Source organism: Dermochelys coriacea, chromosome 23 (assembly GCF_009764565.3).
Source record: "Dermochelys coriacea isolate rDerCor1 chromosome 23, rDerCor1.pri.v4, whole genome shotgun sequence".
Classification (NCBI taxonomy): Eukaryota; Metazoa; Chordata; order Testudines; family Dermochelyidae; genus Dermochelys; species Dermochelys coriacea.
In genome coordinates, this window is record NC_050090.1 from 7,709,384 (window position 1) to 7,727,957 (window position 18,574).

General features: G+C 54.3%; 1 protein-coding gene across 1 annotated transcript; it reads right to left on the reverse strand.

The window, feature by feature from the left end:
• Positions 1-874: 874 nt before the first annotated feature.
• On the reverse strand, positions 875-17,412 carry LOC119846872 (zinc finger protein 2-like). The gene is made up of 2 exons (XM_038381080.2): positions 17,193-17,412; positions 875-6,994 (listed from the first exon to the last, which is right to left on the reverse strand). Exon 2 carries the CDS (start codon positions 6,959-6,961, stop codon positions 5,129-5,131), a length of 1,833 nt encoding a protein of 610 aa, XP_038237008.1. The 5' UTR covers positions 6,962-6,994; positions 17,193-17,412; the 3' UTR covers positions 875-5,128.
• Between the last annotated feature and the right edge of the window lie 1,162 nt (positions 17,413-18,574).

Consider the following 18,574-nt stretch of genomic DNA (forward strand, 5'->3'; position numbering starts at 1 on the left):
AGACCTGCAGCGAATGCATGACTCCGGCTTGACCATGGAGGAGCTGAGATCAGAATCCAGTCCGATGGATTTAGGCCACATTTATCCGTTAGAGTTGTACTAGGCTGAGCACCAACCTGGCTTCTAGACTCACCCCACCCCGCATGCCCGTGGGGGGAAGCTGCAGTTCCACTGATGTCGGAGAGGCAAGGTTGGGAACCGTTGCCATTCCAAGCAGCAGCCAGGCCATAAGGGGCCCTGCCTTCGGCCAAGCCCCATGGCAACCCGTGACACAAGGAAGATCAGTGACCCAGAGAGCAAACAGATGCACTCCAGCTTGCACCGCTTCTGTGACACAAGACCTGGCTCCACTCTCTGCATTTGGCCATAAAAGTCAGTCATTTTATGCTGGAGCCCACTTGTGCATGTCACAAAGCCACTGTACAGCACCCTGCTTTTCAGGAGTGGCCTAGCACTGCAGGAGGGACAGGAGGACAGCTTTGGGTCAGGATTGAGGGTCACCAGCAGAGCTAGGCAGGGGGAGGGAGGGGAGCCCAGGGCTGGGGCAGCAGGGGGCTATGGGTCAGGATTGAGGGGCACCAGCAGAGCTGGGGAGGGACAGACCCAGGGCTGGGATAGGATTGAGGGGCACCTCAGGGCTGGGAATGCAGGGGTTGAGGGTTGGGACACCAGCATTACTCTGGGAGGTGGATTAGGTAACACCTGCCCGTTCTCCCCCTGTCCCTGCCCTACCCCCTCTGCTACAAGCACCAAACTGGGCCCACATTTAAAACCAGCATCTCTGGGGCAGGTGGCAGTAGATCCCCCTAGAATAATAGGAGCGACTGGCGAGCTGTGAACAGGCCTGGCCCACAGAGCAGAGATGAGACAGAGACACAGTTAAATAACTGTCCTGTAATTAGTGTCGAGGAGCTGAGCGGGGGTCCCCCACCCTTCCCTACAGTAGCAATACAAAAGGGGGACCTGGGGCAGCGAGAGTCCACGCACAGAGTCCCATGGCTTCGGTGCTGGGGAGTTTAGTGTGGAGTCAGGCACCTCCAGGCCAGCACAGATGCAGGGTGAGTCTGGGGTGCAGGGGGTTGCTGGCCCCCAATGTGACCTTCTCCAGGAAAGGTTCTTCCCCATCCTCCCCCTCCTGATGGGCAGGCACAGCCATAAGTCCACAGGAACCAGAGTGGAGCTTAGCAGCAGCCAGAGCCCAGAGACGCTGCCCGGCAGTTGCCCCATGCCCCGAGAAGCAGGCAGGCCCAGCAGTGTAGTGACGAGGCACCTGACTCTCCCCGAGGCTGGATGAGTTTCTGGCACAGGCAGGGCCCATCCCCTGCACCCCACGCTCCTTCCAGGCTGCAGGCGATGCAGGACCTGCCCAGGAACTTGAAATGTCCATGACCACTTAAATAATTACCTGTGCCCAGAGGCTGCCCTGCCCCCAACTTCCTGAAGGAGGGCATGGCCCCCGGGCATGCTGGGATAGTGTCCTCAGCCAGGCCCTGCAGATGCCAACCACCTGTGGATGGGCAGCCCCGGCAAGGCCTAGGACACCCAGCAACCAGGCCAGGCCCCTGCGGAGGGGTGGGGATTAGTGTTTGGAATCTATACGCACTGGGCATGGCACATGCTGAACCAAACATGCCCGCTACGGAGTGAACACAGTGCCCTCAGCCCATGGGCCACACAGTGCCAAGTGCCAACCCACCCGGCCACACCTCACTGCCTAAAACGGAGCAGGGCACGGCCACCACAGCAAGGGGGTGCAGCACACAGCGACAGGCTGCAGCTGTCTGGTGAACTCCCTGGGCACAGCGTGGGTGAGCTGCTCTACCCGCCGCTCCCTGGGGCAGAGCCCAGTGCTGCCACTTCCCCTGCCAGGTCACGTCCCCTATGCCCCCCCACAAAGGCTGGAGGGGTGTGCATGCGACAGGAGAACATCCCATCGCCAGCAACAGGGCAAGTTACTCCTCCCCGCAGCAGGTTCTAGGTGGCCCAGCTCACCGACCTGTCCCTAGCACCCATCCATCCCTGGGCCGCCCATTAAGCGGCGCCAACCCCGTGGGGACAGTGCCCCTTGCTGGAGAACAACCCCACCTGCCAGCTGCACCTGCCTTGGCTCCCTGCCCCTCACCCCAGCAACTGGGCTCTTGCAGGGCATCTTGCAGCAGGCCGGCAGGGCACACCTGGACTGCCCCTTACTTCATACAGCGCCCAGCACGATGGAGTCCTAGGCACCATTGTAACGAACGTGATCCTGCGTCTGCTCCACCGAGCTCCCTGCTGCATGGCACAACCCCTGGGCAGCGAGGTGCTCTGCTGCTGGGGGGCCAGAGCCGGCAGCCATCTCCCCCCAGGCACAGCACCGGCTGGCACAACTCCCACCCGCCCTGCAGGAACTCCGTGTCTGAGCGTATCTTCACCTCAGCTACAGCCCTTTGAATTGGGGAGGGGCCCGTTCTGGACTGTCCCCCAGGCTCTTCCCCACCCTAGCAGTAACCCTCCCCCCACTCAGCCCCAAAACGCAGCCCTGGAGAGAACTGCTGGCTGATGGGTGCAATCAGCAGCCCCTGGAGAACCTGGCTCACCCCACACCCTGCTCCCCTGGAGTGGGAGGCTGTAAACCCTTGCGCTACTACACACGTGGCTCCGCTGGTCCCATCTCACACATTCTTGCCCTTTCTGCACTGGGGGTGGGGGGTCCCTCTGAGCAGCCTTAGCTACAGGAACACACCCCATTTGAGCAGAGAAGGGGTACTGCAGGGGGGGCACCTGCCTCCTCATCGACCCTGCTCTAAAAGGGAGCTGCACAGGGGGTGGGGGACGCACTGTGTGCCCTGGGGGGAGCTAAGGGCAGGAAAGGGCCTGAGCTGGGTTTCCTGAGGGTCTCCTCAGAAAGCCTGGAGAGGCAGATGGATCAGGAGCTCTCACAGCCCCAGATGGGACAAGGCTGCTAGGGCATTAACCAGGGGACTCCCCTCCCAGCGTCCTGTAGGCATGAGTTAAATGGGTGCAGGAAAGGGGGCCTATCCCCTGTCCCTGTAGGAGGACTGGCCATTTGAGAAACTGGCTCCACATCTCCGAGAACAGGGCTGTGTGACACAAGGACAAGGACCCCACAGCCCCATCTACATTCCCTCAGCACTAGCACAGAGATGGTGGGGACACATCCTGCTGTCTTCTCCCCCCACAGCCAGGCCTGCTGGCTCTGGGTCCACCCTCAGGTGTCAGCAGCACCCAACGGCTGCAACTGAACCTTGTCCTCACTAGCTAGGTCCTGCCAGGACGGGAGCTAGAGGGCCGAGGTGACTGACACCATGCCCGGTGTAAGTCAGCACAGACGGGAACACCTGTTACCAGAGCTCCAGCAGGGTGACATTCCCTGGGACTGGTGCTAGCACAGGAAAGCCCCTCCCCAGCGTGAGGTACCGTCCACGGGCGGCCCTGGCCGCTCCGTAACAAAAGGCAGTGCAGGATCCCATGAGAACAAGCTGATGTGCTGGGCACGTAGGGCCCTGTGCCAGCCACCCCTCAGCTCTCGTGTGGGTCACCCAGGGGCCAGGCTCTAGCTCAGCTAGCAGGGCCCCCTAAACTCCCACCGGCTGCACATCTCTGCAGTCTGGCACAACTGGCATCTTTAACCCCTGCCTTCCCCGGACAGAGGGGCCAGGAACCAGCCTGGCAAGGGGGGCCTCATTCAACCCCTCTTTGTACCTTCTTGTGTCTCCAAAGGGACACTCAGAGCTGAAAACTCCCCCGTGCCAACTCTCCAGTCCCCAAGGGAGCCCTCCAGCCCAGCAGAGCAGACAGCACATGGGGTGGGCCTCGCACCAGCTAGCAGCAAAGTGGCTCTGGGCTGTAATTCACATTGTACGCCATTCTGGCACATTCACACTTAGTGCAGGCTGAGAGAGCCCGCTCTGGACCTAGTGTAAGTTGTTTTCTTACTGTGACCCCAAGGGGGGGGGGAAAGGTTTGAGCTGATCCTGTTACCTCCCCTTCTGTCTGTGGAGCGATGGGTGCGACTTGGTCACATGCACATCCCAGTGCCCATGGGCTGCGGGTGCCAGACGAGAGGAGGGGCTGTGGCCCAGCCCTTGCCCTGTGGGTTCAGTTCCCACAAGAAAGCAACCCAGCATCCTAAACTGGGTGGATGGGGCTCCCCATTGCAGTGGGGGAGTGAGTCGGAGGTGTGCAGCGAGCACAAGTTCCGCTCAGCTGGAGGCAGCTGGGAGCCCTGTTGCTGACCAAGAAGGAACCTGCTTTCCCATTCCCCCTGGGGCTCACCCAGGAGAGCCAGAGAGCCCCTCCCAGCTACACAGGGAGTTGCCAGCTCGCAACCCCCTGGCAGGGACCATGCTATCCAAGGAGAGGAACTCTGGGCCACAGGGATGCTGATGGAGCATCCCCCAGGGGCCTGGCGAGGGGCCGCCCTGGCTGTGCCCAGTCCGTTTGTTGACCCTGTCGGGAGGCTGCCATGGGGCGATGGCACAGAGGTGGGGCTCACAAACCCCTTCCTAGCCGGGGAGCAAAGAGGAGAGTCTGGCCCGCTGCTCAGTGTTCACCAAACTGCAGCTCCCTGTGGGGAGGGGGAGCGCCCTCCAGCTGGATCTAGCGCTGCCCTGCTGAGCGGACGGGTAGAGCTCAGGGGGCTTTTCCCTGCTATCCGACCTGAAAACTCTCTCTCCAGCCCAGCCCAGCCCCCACGACAGGCACAGAGCAAACCCCCCGCAGGGGACCTGACGCTGAGGAGCCAACCATTCCTCCCTTTCCCCGAGCTCCAGGGAATGCCCAGAAAAGGGTCACCGGGCCCTGGAGCCAAGCAGCAACTCAGGCCAGGGCAACCCAGCCCTCCGCAGACCTATAACCCATACCCGATGCGCACATAGGAGCTTTCATCGCCCCTTATCGGGAGGGGATGTGGCTGGCCGGACTGCTCCTCCCAGCATGCACTACTTCACCCTGACACACGAGGGACCGCAGTGCACACTGGGAGATGTAGTCTCCATGGGCCCCCTGGCTGGCACAGTGCCCGCTGGCAGCTGTCTCCCCTGAGGGCCCAGCCAGGGTGGCACCCACTGGGAGCTGCACGCAGCCTGGGCTGCACTCCCTGGCAGGGCCTGTTGGAGCAAGAGTCGGGTCAGCCGTCACGGTGCACGCGCTGGTGCTGCAGCAGGTTGGAGGGGTGGGCGAAGCCCTTGTCGCAGACGCTGCACTTGTAGGGGGTCTCGCCTGTGTGCACTTTCTCATGCACCGTCAGATAGGCCAGGTCCTTGAAGAACTTGTCACAGAAGCTGCACTTGTAGGGGCGCTCCTCGCTGTGCACCCGGTGGTGCTGCAGCAGCAGCGAGGGCCGGGCGAAGGCCTTCTGGCACACCTCGCACTTGTAGGGCCGCTCGCCCGTGTGCGAGCGCTCGTGGATCACCAGGTAGGACGACTGCTTGAAGGCCTTGCCGCAGGTCTTGCAGACGAAGGGGCGCTCGCCGGTGTGCACCCGTTCGTGCGAGGACAAGGCGTTGGACTGCTTGAAGCCCTTGCCGCAGATGGGGCAGACGAAGGGCCGGTCGCCGGTGTGAACCCGCTCGTGCACCTTGAGGCTGTGGCCGTAGGTGAACTTCTTGCCGCAGATGCCGCAGACGTGGGGCTTGTCGTCGCAGTGCTGGCGCTGATGCAGCAGCAGTGAGTTGGAGGTGGGGAAGTCCTTCCCGCAGTCGCCGCATTTGAAGGGCTTCTCAGTGCAGTGGGTGAGCATGTGGCGCTGCAGCTCGTAGGGCGTCTTGAAGCTCTTGTCGCAGCAGGCGCACTGGTAGGGGCGCTCGCCAGTGTGAATGCGCCGGTGCTCCTGGAGGTTGGACGAGCGCTTGAACTTCTTGCCGCACATCTCACAGTGGAAAGGCCGCTCCTCAGTGTGCACCAGGCGGTGGCTCTTGAAGTCCGAGTGGCGCTTGAAGGAGGCCTCGCAGAGGTCGCAGTGGAAGGGCCGCTCCTCGTTGTGCACCACCTCGTGGCTGAACAGCTCCCAGGCCCGCTTGAAGGTCTTCTCGCACACGCCGCACGCAAAGGGCTTGTCGTCCACGATCACCTCCCGGATCTCCAGCTGGGGGCCTGCCCGCCTCAGGTGTGGTGGCAGCACCACCCCCTCATCCAGCTCACCCGCCGCGCCACCTAACACCAGCTTGGCTGTGGAGTAGATCCCGTGCTCGTCGATCAGCTGCACGAAGTCCGGCTTGGGGCGGGCGGTGCCAGGCCCAGCCAGCCTGGGGGAGCCGAACCTTTTCTCCTCCTCCTCCTTCCCCCACTCCAGTGCCAGGCCCTGCTCTTGCTCCTCCTCCCGCTTCAATGCCAAGCCCTGCCCCTCCTCCTCCCCCTCCGGTGCAGGGTCCTGCCCCTCCTCCCCACTGCACTGGGGGAATGGGAGGGAGGGCCCCACATCGCCAGGCCCCACGTCCTGGCCATTCTCCAAGGGTCTTTTCTTCCTCCGGAACTTGCTGGCGTGGCCTCGCTGCAGCCGCAGCCTTTTGCCCTGGGAGGGCCCTGGCTCCTCGGCAGTGGCTGGCTGCCTGCGGTCCTGGCTTGGTGACACAGTGACCTGGCAAGGGGCCAGCTTCATGTACAGACGGTGCTTCCGCCGGAACGGCCTGCGGGGCTGTGGCTCCCCTGGAGCCAGGGGCTGGGGGGGCTCCTGGCACAGAGGGGACACCACCTCCTCTTCTCCCCCGTTCTGGTGCTGGCCTGTCCCATCAGTGTCCTGGGGGGTGGCAGGGCTATGCCTCCCTTGGCACCGGCTGGGTGGGCAAGGAGAGGGAGAACTCCTGGGTTGCCCTGGGGAGCTCCCCACCATCGCTGGATCCTGCACCCTTCTGCTCCGCTCCCACGCCCCATCCTCCTTCTCCGACCAGCCCGCCTGGACCATCCGGATGCAGCTCAGCGGGGACGGGGCCTTGCTGGCAGGAGAAGCCGGATCATCCTCCATGACTGTGCCAGCCCCCGTCCCATGCAGGATCCTCTGCAAGAGACCAGGATGGAGAGTTAAGAGCCTGGCATGGCCACCTTCACCCTGGCAAGGCCAACTACTCCTGCCCTAGCGCTACCCCCGCAGGCCTGCCTTCCCCTCTGCCCAGCTCTCTGCCCAATCTCCAGGCTCCTATCCCAGTAAGAAAGGGGCTTTCCATGGCTGACTTGCAGCAGTTACCATGCTAATCAGCTCACCAGAGGCAGAGAGGGAACAGGGGCAGCACCTGCACCAGCCGGACACGTGGAGGGGAGGGAGGTGCACGGTGAATGATTTGGGAAGGAGAGTGTACAGGGCATGGCCCTCGCAATCCCAAATTGGCCATTACCCTGGTCTATGCCGTTTCCACACATGATGTCCTACCACGCCCTTTGGTGCGATGGAGTAGGTCAGACATGGGCACAACCGTTCCAAGGACGGGAGGGTGAAAACCAAAGCTAGATTGGTGAGAGCTGGGAAAGCACACAGACAGGGATGGGAGTAGAGAACAAGGAGCGGGACAGGAGGGGATGCAGGGCATGGTCAGATGATGTGTGGCCCACATCCACATAATGCTCCCTCCAGGATGCTCTCCCTCCCTGGGGCTCCCAGGTTCCCTTGCCCCCACTCCTTCCCTGTGTGTGTGGTATCCCCGCCCCATGGTCCCCAAGAGGAAGTATCCAGGACAGGGATCTCAGGCTCTCACTGCACCAGGGTCTAGCACTCTGCCCTGAATGACTGGAGGCCTCGGCCGTAGGGGCAGTCTGGGTCCAGCTCATTCTGGTGGGACCCATCAGCCTCAGCAACTCTCTTGGGGGCGGGGTGCAGGCCCAGGGGAGCAGGCAGCAGGGAGCTGTCCTGCACTGGCTCCTGCTGCATGAACCAGGCAGGACCCAATGAGCTCGCCCAGCACGATAACCCCTGCCAGATGGCTGAGCCTGCTGCCCAAGGCAGCCCATCACTCCCTGGCAGGGAGCCTGCGGGGCCCACACCTAAGGCTGCCAGACAAAAAGTGAGCTTCTGCATTCGAGGGGGAGGGGAGGGGAAAAAAAGGGTGGGGGGGCCAAGATCCTGCCATGACTACACCCAGCCAGTGCGGAGGGGCCGGCTCTGACCAGCAGAGGCCAGGATGTTCACAGCTCACTCACGCTGAGGGACAGGCAAAAGATACCCGACGCCCTGTGCAGGGCAGCATCCAATCCCACTCCTCCCGCACCCACTGAGCATTGGCCTGCTAAACCCAGGGTTGAGAGTTCAATCCTTGAGGGGGCCATTTAGGGATCTGGGGCAAAAATTGGGGATTGGCCCTGCTTTCAGCAGGGGGTTGGACTAGATGACCTCCTGTGGTCCCTTGCAACCCTGATATTCTATGGGGTTGCATCCCTGCCTATGTTGGCTAATAGCCATTGATAGACCTATCCTCCATCAAGCTTCTCCAATTTATTTTTGAACCCAGTTATACTTTTTGCCTTCATAACATCCCCTGGCAATGAGTTCCAGAGGCTGACTGTGCATTGCGTGAAGAAGTACTTCCCTATGGGTGTTTTAAACTTGCTGCCTATTCATTACATTGGGTGACCCCTAGTTCTTGTGTTATGTGAAGGGGTAAACAACACTTGCCCATTCACTTTCTCTGCACCAGTCATGATTTTACAAATGTCTATTGCATCTCCTCTTTGTTATCTTGTTTCTAAACTGACCATTCCCGGTTTTTTTAATCTCCCCTAATAAGGAAGCTGTTACATACGTCTAATCATTTGTGTTACCCTTCTCTGTACCTCTTCCAATTCTAAAATAGCTTTTTTGAGATGGGTCAATCAGAACTGCACACAGTATTCAAGGTGTGGGCACACCATGGATTTATACAGAGGCATTATGATATTTTCTGTCTTATTACGTATCCTTGCCTAATGATTCATAACATTGTCAGCTTTTTTGACTGCTGCTATACACTGAGTGGATGTTTTCAGGGATCTTTTTCTTGAGTGGTAACAGCTAATTTAGACCCCATCATTTTGTATGTATTGTCAGGATTAAGTTTTACAATGTGTATTATTTTGCATTTATCAACACTGAATTTCATCTGCCATTTTGTTGTCCGGTCGCCTCATTTTATGAGATCCCTTTGTAACTCTTCGGAGTCAGCTTTGGACTTAACTATCTTGAGTAATTTTACATCATCTGGAATCTTTACCACCTCACTGTTTACCCCTTTTTCCAGATCATTTATGAATATGTTGAACAGCATTGGTCCCAATACAGATCTGCTATTTACCTCTCTCCACTGTGAAAACTGACCATTTATTCCTACCCTTTGTTTCCCATCTTTTAACCATTACTGATCCATGAGAGGACCTTCCCACTTATCCCAGAACTGCTTACTTTGCTTAAGAGCCTTTGGTGAGGGACCTTGTCAAAGGCTTTCTGAAAGTCCAAGTACACAATATCCACTGGATCACCCATGTGCACATTTGTTAACTCCCTCAAAGAATTCTAAAAAGCTTTGCTGACAGTTCCCAATCTAGGAGTCTGATAATTTTGTTCTTTACTACAATTTCAACCAATATGTCTGGTACTGGAGTCAGGTTTACCAGCTTATAATTGCCAGGATCGCCTCTGGAGCCTTTTCTAAAAATTAGCATTACATTGGCTATCCTCTGGTCAGCTGGTAGGCTGATTTAAGCAATAGGTTACATACCACAGTTAGTACTTCTGCAATTTCATATTCGAGTTCCTTCAGAACTCTTGGTTGAATAAACAATAAGAAGTTCTCAGGAGGAGATGGTAATTTATCAATTTCAATTATCAAAACCTCCTCTATTGACACCTCAATCTGGGACAGTTCTTCAGATTTCTCAACTAAAAGAACGACTCAGGTGTAGGACTCTCCCTCACATCCTCTGCAGTGAAGACGGATGCAAAGAATTAATTTAGCTTCTCACAACAACCTCTATTTCCTTGAATACTCCTTTAGCACCTTGATCATCCAGAAGCCTCAATGATTGTTTGGCAGGCTTCCTGCTTCTGATGTACTTACAATTTCCTTTTTGCTGTTAGTTGCTGTCTTTTGTTAGCGCTCTTCACATTCTTTTTTGGCCTGCCGCATTATACTTTTACACTCAACTTGCCAGAGTTTATACTCCTTTCTATTTTCCTCAGTAGGATTTGGACTTCCAATTTTTAAAAAGGACATCTTTGTTGCCTCTAACTCCCTCTTTTACACTGTTTAGCCATGGTGGCATTTTTTGGTCCTCTTACTGTTCTCTTTAAACTATTATTTGGGATATACATATAGTTTTTGTATATAGTAATATATAAAATTACATATAGTAATTGGATAGGATTCTTTTGTTTGACTGTTTCTTTTTGGTTCCTACCTGTATTTATCAACTTCTATCCTCACCTCTCTACTGGAATATAGAGTATCCTCTAATAAATCCTCAAGTAAGGGACGTGTCTGTCTGAACTGCATGCTTCTGCACATCAGCACTGCCACTGCAAACTGGTTCAGTTAAACTGGTGCCTAAGGCCCCATGGATGCCCCTACTGGACACGTCACCCCCACAGGTTGGTTTGGGCCAATCCCCTGCAAGCCAGGATCATGTTTGTAGCAACAAAAGAGCCTCCATGAGCCAGCTAGCTATACTCGCTGAGCGGAGGGGCACAGGTGGTCACCCCAATGGGCAGGCAACTGACATGCAGCAGTGACATCGAGAACAGCGACATGAGGTGCCTGAAGCAATTCACAGGTCAACACTGACTCTGCCCCAATGCACAGAAGGCTGATCCACCCCCTGTAGGGTGCACACAGTGGTTTCTTCCTTCTCAGAGGGTGCACACTGTGGTCTCCCCTATCCCCATCCCATGCCCCCACATAGGACACATACACACTGGTCTTCCCCATAGGGTACATTCACAGACAATGGTCTCCCCCATCCTCACTCCATAGACCGCGTGCGCACACACACACACACACACACACAAATGGTCTCCCCCATCTGGTGCATTCACACAATGGTCTCCCCCATCCCCATGCCATAGAGTGTGCGCACACACACACACACAGGTCTCCCCCATCGGGTGCGCACACACAGGCTTGGGAAGGTTGGCTTTCACCAAGTTAACCTTTCAAGAGTCCTGTTTAAACTTCATTTCATCAAGCCTTGGGCAATATCCACAGATACTACACCACAGGTTTTTGGGATCTCTTGGAGATGCTCAACCCACATTGGCCGTCTCCCTTGGTTTGGGTTAACTCAAATCCCACTTCTGGGGCGACTGTGTGATGACTTCCGTCCCCTTTTAGGTACCCAACCTGGGCCTTAGTGTTCTCCTCACCACCGGGCCCTACCATCCACAAACTCATCACCAAGTTGGCCTGTGCTACACAGCACCTTAGGCTTCATGTTCACTGACCACATTTTAAGCTCATGGGGACAGACCCTACAGAGTTGTTTCAACCCAATAGGTTATATAAATCCTCCAGCGTAGTGATGTAAGAACAGCCAAACTGGGTCAGATCAATGGTCAATCTAGCCCAGTATCCTGTTTTCTGACAATGGCCACTGCCAGAGGCTTTAGAGGGAATGAACAGAACAGGACAATTATTGATTGATTTGTCCTCGGTCATCCAGTCCCAGCTTCTGGAAGTGAGAGGTTTAGGGACACCCAGAGCATGGGGTTGTGTCTCTGACCATCTTGGCTAACAGCCATTGATAGACCTATCCTCCATCAACTTCTCTAACTCTTTTTCGAACCCAGTTATATTTTTGGCCTTCAGAACATCCCTTGGCGACGAGTTTCACAGACTTACTGTGCATTGCATGAAGAAGTACTTCCTTATGTTTGTTTTAAACCTGCTGCCTATTAATTTCAGCAGGAGACCCATGGTTCTTGTGTTATGTGAAAGGGGAAATAACACTTCCTTCACACCAGTTGTGATTTTATAGATCTCTGTCATTACCCCCAGTAGTTGTCTATGTTCTAAGCTGAACAGTCCCTCTTTTTAATCTCTCCTCATATGGAAGTTGTTCCAAACCACTCATCATTTTTGATGCCCTTCTCTGCACTTTTTCCAATTCTAATATCTTTTTTGACACCTGCACCTTTTTACCCCATTTGTAGAGAGATTCTCCCATCAGGGTAGTGGCTTCCAAATACATCGCACCCTGGATCTTCTGTGCGCACACTGAAACCTTTTCCTAGAAGCTTCAGGTGTCAATTCAAATGTAAGCAACAAAGCCCCCAGTGTCAACTCCATCCATCTGGCTATATGCCTCTTATAGCTTTGGGACCAAATAACAGGGTGAGACAGTGAAGCCGGTCCACAGGGTCAACCAAGTTCAAATTGCAAGCCTTCTCAATGGCATCTATATCCCATCTCCCAATAAACTGGAGCAATTTGATATCTAGACTCCTTGCGGAACTGGCTTCCCATGATCTCTCCCCACCTACCCTTGTATGGGACCTTGTGCTCTTTCACTTCTCCCTAGCCAGTTCATGCTGGTGCTGTTCCTCCTCATGTTTGTACTGTTTCTATCAATCAATCAGCTTACTCCTTTTCACAGTCCTTTAGTGTCTGTTCCTTTAGCTGAAGCTTTCTCACTTCCAGCTCCAACTTCCACTGCTCCATCTCTGTCGATGGGGAGTCAGGTCATAAAGACACCTTGCTACTGCCTCTGTTGCCCTCAGACTCTCTCAGGACTCCACCTGGACCTGGACCCTGGCACGATCACTCTTTTCCAGCCAGGCAATGAGCTGGGCCTTGTGTAACTTCCCAACATTTAACTCTCTTTCCCTACACAGCTCTTCTTAGAGAGGTGGATATACACCACTTTCTTGCCTTTTCTTCTGACTAATCTTGTTTTTATTGCTGCAAGTCACTTACTACAAAATATTATTGGTGCATTCAGTATCCCACCGCTCCCACCAAGTGTCCCAGGCCCGTGGGATCTGTGCTATGCTCCAGATTTTGAACAACCCCTTGCAGGAACACCATCAGTGTGCCAGACCCCGAAGGGGTCTCTCTCTTCCTTAAGGGTAAGCCACACAGCTTCAATGCCTCAAAGCCTCAGATTCTGGGCTCCAGCCCTCCTGTTTCACCCTGTGAGCTCTGCCCAACAAGTCTCACTGAGACAGACTCCTGTTCAGAGACTATCTGCCCTCTTCAGGGATCAATGCACCTCATCAAGGATTTCCAATGACACCAGGCCACCCTTTCAAAACAGAGCAGGGTTTATTCGCCAACTGGAACACAGCAGGGCAGTCCTTAGGTTAGCACAAAGAAGCAAAGGTGAAGACAGAGTTCAGACTGGCCAAGGCCCGGACTCCACCTAGTCAAGCTGGCTAGAATTCATTTTGGCTGTCTCTTTGTCCATCCATCTCAGGTGACAGCATCTGTCTGTTTCCAAAGACTAGCTCTTAACATAGCCACCCAATACCTCCCCCTTTGTTCTCCAGCGCAGGGTCTTTCTTTGGTCTGCTTTCTTCCTTTTGACTGTTGGTTGCTAGGCATGAAAGTCCCTGCCATTCAGGTTTCCATTGTTTTTCAGGAGGCTCAGCTGGTCTGGGTTGGTTTCAGCTAGTCCTTTAACAACCCATTGATACCATCCCAGATAATTAGTAGGGGAAGAATTAGTAGGGGAAGCAAAAGTGGAGGGGAATCTGGGAGGTAGTGACCATGAGATGGTCGAGTTCAGGATCCTGACACAAGGAAGAAAGGAGAGCAGCAGAATACGGACCCTGGACTTCAGAAAAGCAGACTTTGAGTCCCTCAGGGAACTGATGGGCAGGATCCTCTGGGAGAATAACATAAGGGGGAAAGGAGTCCAGGAGAGCTGGCTGTATTTTAAATAATCTTTATTGAGGTTACAGGAACAAACCATCCTCATGTGTAGAAAGAATAGTAAATATGGCAGGTGACCAGCTTGGCTTAACAGTGAAATCCTTGCTGATCTTAAACACAAAAAAGAAGCTTACAAGAAGTGGAAGATTGGACAAATGATCAGGGAAGAGTATAAAAACATTGCTCGGGCATGCAGGAGTGAAATCAGGAAGGCCAAATCACACTTGGAGTTGCAGCTAGCAAGAGATGTTAAGAGTAACAAGAAGGGTTTCTTCAGGTATGTTAGCAACAAGAACAAAGTAAGGAAAGTGTGGGCCCCTTACTGAATGAGGGAGGCAACCTAGTGACAGAGGATGTGGAAAAAGCTAATGTACTCAATGCTTTTTTTGCCTCTGTCTTCATGAACAAGGTCAGCTCCCAGACTACTGCACTGGGCAGCACAGCATGGGGAGGCAGCGACCAGCCCTCTGTGAAGAAAGAAGTGGTTCGGGACTATTTAGAAAAGCTGGATGAGCACAAGTCCATGGGGCCGGATGCGCTGCACCCGAGAATGCTAAAGCAGTTGGCCAATGTGATTGCAGAGCCATTGGCCATTATCTTTGAAAACTCATGGTGATTGGGGGAGGTCCCGGACAACTGGAAAAAGGCTAATGTAGTGCCCATCTTTAAAAAAGGGAAGGAGGAGGATCCGGGGAACTACAGGGCAGTGAGCCTCACCTCAATCCCTGGAAAAATAATGGAGCAGGTCCTCAAGAAATCAATTCTGAAACACTTTGAGGAGAGGAAAGTGCTCAGGAACAGTCAGCATGGATTCACCAAGGGCAAGTCATTCCTGATTAATCTAATTGCCTTCTATCATGAGATAACTGGCTCTGTAGATGAGGGGAAAAACAGTGGATGTGTTATTCCTTGACTTTAGCAAAGGTTTTGATACAGTCTCCCACAGTATTCTTGCCAGCAAGTTAAAGAAGTATGGGCTGGATAAATGGACTATAAGGTGGATAGAAAGCTGGCTAGATCATCGGGCTCAATGGGTAGTGATCAATGGATCCATATCTAGTTGGCAACTGGTATCAAGTGGAGTGCCCCAAGGGTCAGTTTTTGGGCCAGTTTTGTTCAATATCTTCATTAATGATCTGGAGGATGGCATGGATTGCATCCTCAGCAAGTTTGCCGATGACACTAAACTGGGAGAAGAGGTAGATATGCTGGAGGGTAGGGATAGGATACAGAGGGACCTAGACAAATTAGAGGATTGGGCCAAAAGAAATCTGACAAGATTCAACAAAGACAAGTGCAGAGTCCTGCACTTAGGATGGAAGAATCCCATGCACTGCTACAGACTAGGGACCAAACGCTAGGCAACAGTTCTGCAGAAAAGGACCTAAGGGTTACAGTGGACGAGAAGCTGGACATGAGTCAACAGGGTGCTCTTGTTGCCAAGAAGGCTAACAGTATTTTGGGCTGTATAAGTAGGGGCATTGCCAGCAGATCAAGGGATGTGATCATTCCCCTCTATTCGACATTGGTGAGGCCTCATGTGGAGTACTGTGTCCAGTTTTGGGCCCTACACTACAAGAAGGATGTGGAAAAATTGGAAAGCGTCCAGTGGAGGGCAACAAAAATGATTAGCAGGCTGGAACCCATGACTTATGAGGAGAGGCTGAGGGAACTGGGATTGTTTAGTCTGCAGAAGAGAAGAATGAGGGGGGATTTGATAGCTGCTTTCAACTACCTGAAGGGGGTTTCCAAAGAGGATGGATCTAGACTGTTCTCAGTGGTGGCAGATGACAGAATGAGGAGTAATGGTCTCAAGTTGCAGTGGGGGAGGTTTAGGTTGGATATTAAGAAAAACTTTTTCACTAGGAGGGTGGTGAAGGACTGGAATGTGTTACCTAGGGAGGTGGTGGAATCTCCTTTCTTTGAGGTTTTTAAGGTCAGGCTTGACAAAGCCCTGGCTGGGATGATTTAGTTGGGGATTGGTCCTTCTTTGAGCAGGGGGTTGGACTAGATGATCTCCTGAGGTCCCTTCCAACCCTGATATTCTATGAACAGTTACCTGACCCAATGTCTTATGTCATGTCTCCTGCTCTGCCCCTAAAGCAGCTTTTTAACCCTTTATATTCCATCCACAAGAATGCAAAATATGGAGAGAAACTGAGGCACACATACAAATCATACAGATATTAGCAAAATTCCCACATTTGTCACACCCTACAGAAGTTGGAGGGGGAATGAGGAGGATTCTCCGAAGGACATGGTGAAGGAGTGATTAAAGAGGAGGAGGAGAACCAGGGGAGGACAGAGGCACAGAAGCCCAAGGAGGATTAGACTTCAAGAAAAATAGCATGGTCAACTGCATCAAAGGTTGGTGGCTGGCTGGAGGAGAAGGATGAGGATGGATCAGTGAGTGAGTCTGAGATTTGGCTAGAGCCAGGTCACTGGAGATTTTGGTGAGAGCTGTGCCAATGTAGTGTTGGGAGTGGAAGCCGGATTGGAGAGGGTCTAGGATGGAACTGGAGGAACGGAATTGAGAGATGAGTGGGCTCAAGGACTTTTGTGTTGTTTTAAAATGGGAACCGACATGGGGAACAAATATTTAACAACCGGTTCTTCAATCTAGGAGAGAAAGCTCGAACATGACTCAACGGCTGGAAGCTGAAGCCAGACAAATTCAGTCTGGCCATAAGGTGTACCTGTACAATGGGGAAGGCGACGAACCGTTGGAAGAAGGTGCCTGGGGTTGTGTCCGATTCGCCGTCACTTGCCATTTCTGAACCCGGACAGGATGTTTTTGTACGAGCTGTGCTCCGGGGATCAGTGTGGGGCAGTTCTCTGGGCCGTGCTAGCTTACGGGAAGGGTCCCTTCTACCTTGGGATCTAGGACTCCCCCCAGGGCACCCACACAGTGGTCTTCCCGCCCCATCCACGCCCAGTCCATAGGGTTCATACAATGGTCTCCCCCATCTTCTCCCTGCCCCCCCCATTAGTATCCCCCATCTGCTACCCCATCCCCACCAGGTGCACAAGATGGTCTCCCCCATCCCCTTCCTGCCCCCCCCACGCACAATGGTCTCCCCCCCATGTGCAACCACATCCCCTCCCCCCTCAGGGTGCACACAATCGTATCCCCCGTCTCCATCCACTCCCCGCCCCAAACACCCTCAACACATCACAAACCTCCCCATTCCTCCCCACATAATGGTCTCCCCCATCCGCAAGTCCATCCTCCCCTTGGTCTCCCCCATCCTCCCCGGGCGCATAAATGGTCTCGCCCGCCCCGCTCTGTGCCTGAGGCGCGGACGATCCCATTCTCTCCCGGGGAGGGGGGTATTCATCCCCGGGCGGGCGGGCGGTCAGGGAACTCACCGGGCCACCACCAGCTCGCTCCCCTCTACCCTTCACATCCGGCCGGTGTCTCAGCAAAACGGCTCCGCCGACCGCTCCACCCAGCAACACTTCCGGGCTGCGGCACCCGAGCCCACGTGACTGGGGGCAGCCCCGCTTCCGGCGCCAAGGAGGCGGCCGGAGCTCGGCCCCCCCTTTCGCTCGGAGCTCGACTCGCCGGGGGGGGGGGGGGGGACGGCTGCGCACATGCGCAGTGAGCCCCCGGCGACCCGCGCCGCGACTAATCGATAATCGGTGCCCAGCTGGTGAGAAGCGAGAATCAACGTCTGTCTGGTGCCGATAAGCGGCCCCCGGTCACCAGTAGCCCGAGCCAAAGCTTCCGCTTCATGCCGGGGAGGGTGGAGCCGGGAGGCTGCGGTCTCCTGCCCCGTCTGGGCCACCCGGATACTGGCTGTTTGGACAGTGGCCTCATGAGCTGATGAACTGATCCTGAAAAGGACTCGGGGCAGCCCTAAAGCTCAGCATCTCTACTAGTTTCAGAGCAGCAGCCGTGCTAGTCTGTATCCGCAAAAAGAAAAGGAGGACTTGTGGCACCTTAGAGACTAACACATTTATTTGAGCATAAGCTTTCGTGAGCTACAGCTCACTGCATCGGATGAAGACCCTTCCTTCTAGCTGCTGCAGCCTAGTGAGTCTTCCTCTAGAGGTTTCAGAGCAGCAGCCGTGCTAGTCTGTATCCGCAAAAAGAAAAGGAGGACTTGTGGCACCTTAGAGACTAACACATTTATTAGAGCATTAAGCTTCCGTGGGCTGCAGCTCACTGCATCGGAGGCATCATCTCTACTAGGGAGCCGGCCGCAGGACTCTAGTCAGGTCTGCCTGGCGCCTGCTCTTTTAACCAATACTCCCTCCCGGGCCCTTTTAATCAGTCTTAGTTTAGTTAATAAGAATTGGCCGCGTGTGCTAGGGTAAGAGCTGAAATAGTCATTGACCTGGGAGGTAAGGTGTCGGATCCTTTAGGGTTGGCACAGCTTTTTATATGATGAACCAGATTTTCAACAATCCTCATGGTATCTGGCTGGGCTGTGTGGGTGGAAGCACGTGGCTGGGTTGCTTTAAAGGAACGGGAGGAGTTGTGGCACTTTAGAGACTCACACATTTATTGGAGCATAAGCTTTCGTGAGCTACAGCTCACTTCGTCGGATGCATTTGGTGGGAAAAAAAACAAACTTTTTTTTTTTCCCCCCCACCAAATGCATCCGATGAAGTGAGCTGTAGCTCACGAAAGCTTATGCTCTAATAAATGTGTGAGTCTCTAAGGTGCCACAAGTCCTCCTTTTCTTTTTGCGAATACAGACTAACATGGCTGCTACTCTGAAACCTGTCTTTAAAGGAACTGTATT

What these genes read in the sequence shown, in the direction of transcription:
- LOC119846872 (XM_038381080.2), bottom strand. Translation starts at nt 6,961, where the DNA reads ATGGAGGATGATCCGGCTTCTCCTGCCAGCAAGGCCCCGTCCCCGCTG.